Source organism: Ruditapes philippinarum, unplaced genomic scaffold (genome assembly GCF_026571515.1).
Source record: "Ruditapes philippinarum isolate M1 unplaced genomic scaffold, ASM2657151v2 ctg13313_1_1_1_1, whole genome shotgun sequence".
Taxonomy (NCBI): Eukaryota; Metazoa; Mollusca; class Bivalvia; order Venerida; family Veneridae; genus Ruditapes; species Ruditapes philippinarum.
The window spans coordinates 18,959-25,525 of record NW_026863818.1 but is presented as its reverse complement, the minus strand read 5'-3'; the positions used below and the strand labels follow the sequence as shown (position 1 = coordinate 25,525).

Genomic DNA, 6,567 nt, shown 5'->3' with positions numbered 1-6,567 from the left:
TTCATGCCTGTCGGTATGATGTAAATGAAAAGTGTACATTGATTGCCTTTAAATTATTTACCCTTTTTGTTTTCCTAAGTTCGTGTCATATTTACCAACGACACAGGTTTCGTATTGTGGTGAACAAGTCTCGGAAATTCATTTGATATAAAATATCTAATGTGTCCCATGTTTCCGATCGAGTTAATAAAATGTGTCGACTATTTAATTGATCTGACACTATTTATTAGTTGAATTGAAACTTGGCAGCGTATATAATGTCCGCTATCTGAAAAATCTCACGCAAGTTGTTCACGTTTGGATAGAAAATAACAATTGTACAGGCAATCATGTAGTGTGAAACCAATGAGTAGATTAAAAAGTAATGGAAATCAATCTGGATTCTGAAGAAAATAGGTATTTGTTAAGGTTGACAGATAGAAAAAGAAACGAGAATATATCTTTGTATTTGACAGTTTAACGCTAGTTTTCGTCCAAGGTCTATCTATAGAGTATATAAATATCATTTCTAGATTTTAAATGATTCAGTTCAATAAAAGTTAAATTTATATTCGCAATCAGGTTATCTTTGTACATATTAAGTATGATAATTCCAAACAGAATCTCGTTATTAAAGTACAACAATTTCTTATACACCATTGGTTAGCACGTATCTTACATTTCTATTTCGCAGAAAGTTGAACATCGCTTCTCACATTTTCTTTTTACGTACATGATCTTTGGAATTTAGTCCAAAAAAGCACCCAATGTATTGTTTGCATATAAATAAAATGATGACTACGATTATAATGATCATAACGGTTAACAATTGTACTGTAAAGATAGAAGCAAATTCAAACGAAAAAAAAAAACAAATGTTAACATGCTTTGGATAGATATCTATTCCCGAAAATCAAAATCCACGTCATTTTATTTTTGTTTTAATAAACTCAATATTCTTTTATTTGTTTATGCGTGTACGAGTCTCTGGCAGTTCTTCTCAAAACTTTATTGGAAATGACCAATATATAAATGAACCAATCTTGTACAATTGACATACCATGTGCTCCTCTTTATATGGACAAAAATAAAATCCATCACAACAAATATAAACTCAATCACCAGATAAGTAATACTAATAAACAATATAAAAGATTTACCAGATATACATTTATATAAACATATATTTTTACTCAATAGCGAATGGTAAACTCAAATTAACACTCACCTGTTGTACATAGATACAAGTTCATTATACTTTGATTGACTTTTTTCTTTGTATTACAGAAAAGTCAACGAACGCAGTGAGGACGGAAAAATAAAAATCACCACAGCCTGGACTTTAAACCTTGGGTCAAGCCAGTTTCGAGTTTCTTTTTGTAAGTATGGTTTGGTACGATTTAGCTTACATTTAAAGCCCCTAAATAAGTAATGTTCCAGTACATATTAAATCTAAATGACATCTAAATTAATATCATTAGACAAACTTATTAGATAGGAAAGGACTCTCTAAAAATGTTCGAGTGGTGAGTTTTCAACCATTTATTAAAATACTTGACAAAGTCATTTCTGCTACCGCGTGATTATTTCGGGCAGTAATGCAATACCGGTATGTTAAATCATTGCACATATCAGGTGAATGTCGTGCTTTGTCAGTGATTACATTCTGTTCCTCGTTATGTTTAAAAATGCATTTAATGTTATTCAAGATCTAATATTTAATTATCGGAATGATTGCAAGATACAAAAGATACTAGTAATTGTTCTTTCAGCTCGAGACAATTTGCACGTATGGATTAATGGTAAAGCTGTTGAAACAACGGTAAGTAATGACTTTAGTTTATGCCGAGTATAAAATCTGGAAAAAGCGTGATCCCTCGGAAGCATTAATCACAACAAAATAGCATAAAAATTGCATAAGTCGGTTTGATTTAGCCTGTACATGAGGGAAAATGAAAATGTGCAAATACGTTATGGTTATATTACACAGAAAACAAACGAGGTCATATAAAAAAACTAAATATTAAATGTAGGCTATCACATCATCATCAATTTGGAACATCAATCAACAATACTTTTACATATCTTTTGTTATATTATAAGATGATAATGATGACGATGACGATAACAACAACGACGGTGATGGTGATGATGTGATGAAACTTCAGACTTGAAAATATCCATATTGCTTTTCACCAGTCATTTTCAGACTAATCATTAAGTAAATGATTTCTACAGTAAATGCTGGGCAAAATTTTATTTTTACATTCTTCAAGAAAGTGACATTGTCACAACGACATACTGGTACTATAAATGGATCAAAACAATAAGCTAATAGTTTGGTCAGTAAACTATTGTTAGGCGAGCATATCTAAAATATGACTGTTGTGTTACTTGGTATTAAGATGTAAATGCCTCCATTGAAATTGCGCTTTAATTAAATTGTAAATTATAGTGTAAATTCAAACATAAATGTTATGTATAACTTTGTGTCACTTTTTTACGTTAGATTTAATTTTTCTCAGCGCAAATAAACGAAATATAAACATATTAAACCTTTAAAATTAAAACCATTAATTCACATACATTTCGTTGAAAAAAGATTCTATAGTATAATAATAATATCACTTTAATAGTTAATATGCAAAATATAATGATTGAATAGACAGCCAGACAGAGAATGCGTACACCATATTTATTTTCAAATAGTTTATACGTACTTTCAAAACCAAAGCTAATATCTTATTCATAATAGCCTATTATATAATCAAACAACACAGCTATGGCAATGAAGTACTTTCAAAACCAAAGCTAATATCTTATTCATAATAGCGTATTATATAATCAAACAACACAGCTATGGCAATGAAATACTATGACTATCTAAACTATTAACTTAATACACTATTCTGTATCTATAGTAAGTATTATCAGAACTTTTTAAGATATCTAAGCTTTGATAAAGCACTATGTTTGTGTAAAAAATCGACCTTCAGGGTTCCTTTTCATGAAAATGTTTACGACTATTGGACTGCAAACTATTAGACATGAAACCCCCTGGTGGTGGGAGAAAACGGTTTTTTAATATAAGTCAATGCTTGAGTAAACTTATATTTGAATAATGATAACCGAATAGGTCAAAGAGTAACAACAATAAGCGATATGATGTTAGGTGAGGCGACAGTACCGTTATAATTAATACAACTTCCTACATCATGTAACGAAACTTTACTTGTGAAATGTGCATTGAAAAAAGATATTTAAACTTTATTTTGAATGTTTGATATAAAAATATATTTAAACTTTATTTTGATGTATAGTTGACACAAAAATATATTTAAACTTTATTTTGATATATAGTTGATGCAAAAATATAATAAAAATATTTAATGCAGCAGTTTTAAGTTTTAACTGTAGGGGAGTTAATAGTACTTTCCAAATGTTCAATGACGAAACTATACTTTAAGAAAGTTTAGAATGTTCAAAGTGACCAGGTCTGTTGTGATGTATGAAGACATTTTTCTTCTACTTATGAATATATAGTATTTTATATGGAGTGAGGTATATACATGTGTAGTATTTACATTTTATTGAACAATTTAAAACGATTAAAGATTGATTTATTTTTCGTTGTTTTGTTTCAGAGTTATATTACAGACAAGGGGTATGATGTGGACCTGTTTTTCTCACTTGAGGGTATGGAAGGACATATATACAGTGATGTTGAGGGTAATGAAATGATGAATTATTTGTTGTTAGATGGAGACATCAAAGGCACTGATTACCAATCCGAAGAAGGAAAATGACAATGGACGTTCAGAAACATATAAAACAGTTATATTGTAGTATCATATTGTAACACAATACGCTAAAGTCAAACATACATGATTTGCATAAAACAATTGTTATTTAAATAAGAATGTAGAAAAATCTCAATAAATGAAATGACTGTTGACAATTAGAATAGACATGGTAAAAATTCTCAATCTGCGACAAATAGTTAAAGTTAAATAACGCAGAGTGGTAGGTTCTGATCCAGAAAAACATGAACACGATTGTCAGTGTTTTGAAAAATATTTTTTCATAAAACACAAATAACTAGAACTAATTTATACCTCTATAATGTTACTTAGCTGCTTATTACTGTAATACTCCAGGTCAAAACTAACGGTATGCATTGCAACAACGTCTTTCAAAATCTGGTAAAGTTAAATACAATACATGTACTAATTGTCTTCTTTACACGATTTATTTATGTTAAGGAGTATCTCAACTTACTCAAACAACTTGTATTGTCTTAGCAAAATCAGAACATACATGTATAAATATGTTTCGATGTCATTGAATTTTTGCATTGCTTTTCATGAATTTAAAAACATGGTTGATATAATGGTAGGACAATTCTGATCATCTACGAAGGAAACACAACTTGAATTAATAAACTTTCTTTAACACTTAAGTAGATAGTTGAAAGAAAGAAAATGAACGATAACATTTTAATGCTAAAATACGTGTGATTGCTATATTATTTTAACTGAACAATTTCCACATCGGAATAATTCATTAATGTCTTTTGTTTTGACGCGATAAAGAAGTTAAATGTTGTCTTAGTATGTATTTAATTGCATTGTGATAGATTTGTGAAATAAACTTATATATAAATGTATTTCTTTCTCTAAGTTTAAGATATTAATATGTCTTTAGTTGTTTGATACACGATTTTGATGCATTTCATTTTGCATTCTTTTGATAGTCATTATTATAATAAATATAATCAGAGGAGCGAACCTATATATAGTGCTGGTCTGGTTGCTTTAGGCGCCGAACCAATTATCTAAATGTACAGATGGCCCGACAAATATAAACATGACACACTTGATCCATGGTTTTATAAAAAGTGTCTATCTAAGCCAAAACTTGGTCCCGCTGGCTAGTCGCATCTAAATTCTCATCAAATAACAAAGTAACATTTACAAGATATATGTTTAGAAACGATCAAAAACTATTTTGTCCGCCATTTTGCAAACAGATCATTGGCTTGTCGGCTTAAGCAATCAGAGTTCACTTTAGGTTCGCCATTGTAAAGTTCCTTGAAAAGTTCATTAAAATGTATAACGTTTGAGTAACTGACAGTCAAGTTTATAAATAGATTTCATTCATGCGTAAATTTAATACTAAGCACTTAACCTGCGACAATAAATGTCAAAACATGTTGGTTTCTGCGTCGTGAAAAGGGTAATGAGAGATGTTTTATTAGCAGATTGTAAGAACGATAGAAGATTGTTCTATTACGAGTGTACTTCCTGTTTTCGCATATCACATATAGGCACCACGAAAGATTATATGTTCTTTTAATTGCAAGCACGGTGCATATTGAATTGTATATGCTTGCATGACATGGCACAGTAATTTCGTTTATCCGATGGGAAATTGAGTACATCTGTATTACAATAAATTATTTCACACATAAAAACGGTGTGATTGCTTTATCAAGCAAACAACGATATTTTTATTTTAACAACAAGAAAGTTCGATATGAGAAATTCATCTATTGTTTATAATCATATGGGTTTTCATTCTTTCAAAAACAATTTCACGATTGATAACTTGCCGTGTTATCTTCTGATGACTGTGATGTAGTTTGTGGAAAAGTCATTGAGTCATGTAAAAACTGCAGCAAAAAATCCTCAAATAAAATGACCTTCTACATTGATTGCAATATTAAAGAGAAATATATCTTTTGTTAAAAAAAATAATTAACTTTATTATATACTTATAAATGAAATATTGAGAAATATTGATGAAATAAAATGCGTATTTTCATTTTCCGTATTTTCACTGTAAAAATTTATTTTTCACTGCAGTGAAACATATTTTCCGTATTTTCACTGGTGTCTTACCGGACTACTTTCTTTTAAATTCTACCAGTACACAAAATTTAAGGGAAAGTTTTCAAATTTTATCGCAAAAAAAGAGAAAAATGTACATAATAAACAGAAAATTCAAGTTTTTTCTATAAATACATGATTTATTTTCATCTTGTGGCATGAAAATTACCATATTTCACTCGTGGCTACCGCCACTCATGAAATATTTATTTTCATACCACTTGATGAAAATAAATCATGTATTTATAGAAAAAACTTGAATATCCTCTATATATCCTGCAATATTCATGTTTGTCAACAGCTGGACTTTAAAATTCTTTGTCGAAGTTGTGTCACATAAGTACATCCGCCAATACTGTAATATTCATACATATATACACATTGTAAGCAGAAAACTTTTAAAAAAAAGACAAAAAGTAGATAAAAACTATACTTTAATCTACTTTTATATTAATATCAAATCCATTGTTTTATCGTCATATTGTTTGCCCCCAATAAACGACATAAACGAACTAATGACACCCTTTCTTCCGTTCCTTAGGTCATTGTTAGAAAAACTACATGCTATAATGAACATTGTATCATAGTTTGGAGACCTTTCTGTTGAAAATGTGTCAGGGTTAAATCGTATACATATACATGCACAGTGCGTTAACTGGAGTGCGGGTATTAGTTACCCGCACTCCAGAGCATGTTAATT

The 6,567-nt window shown here is 29.7% G+C and overlaps 1 protein-coding gene across 1 annotated transcript; it reads left to right on the top strand.

Annotated features, from left to right (window-relative positions):
* Window positions 1-1,266: 1,266 nt before the first annotated feature.
* Window positions 1,267-4,645, top strand: LOC132723414 (uncharacterized; the record flags this gene model as incomplete). Its single annotated transcript, XM_060708129.1, is given in 3 exon segments — window positions 1,267-1,358; window positions 1,752-1,801; window positions 3,624-4,645. Coding segments are annotated over 3 exon segments (304 nt in total), but the record flags the coding sequence as incomplete, so codon positions are not given.
* Between the last annotated feature and the right edge of the window lie 1,922 nt (window positions 4,646-6,567).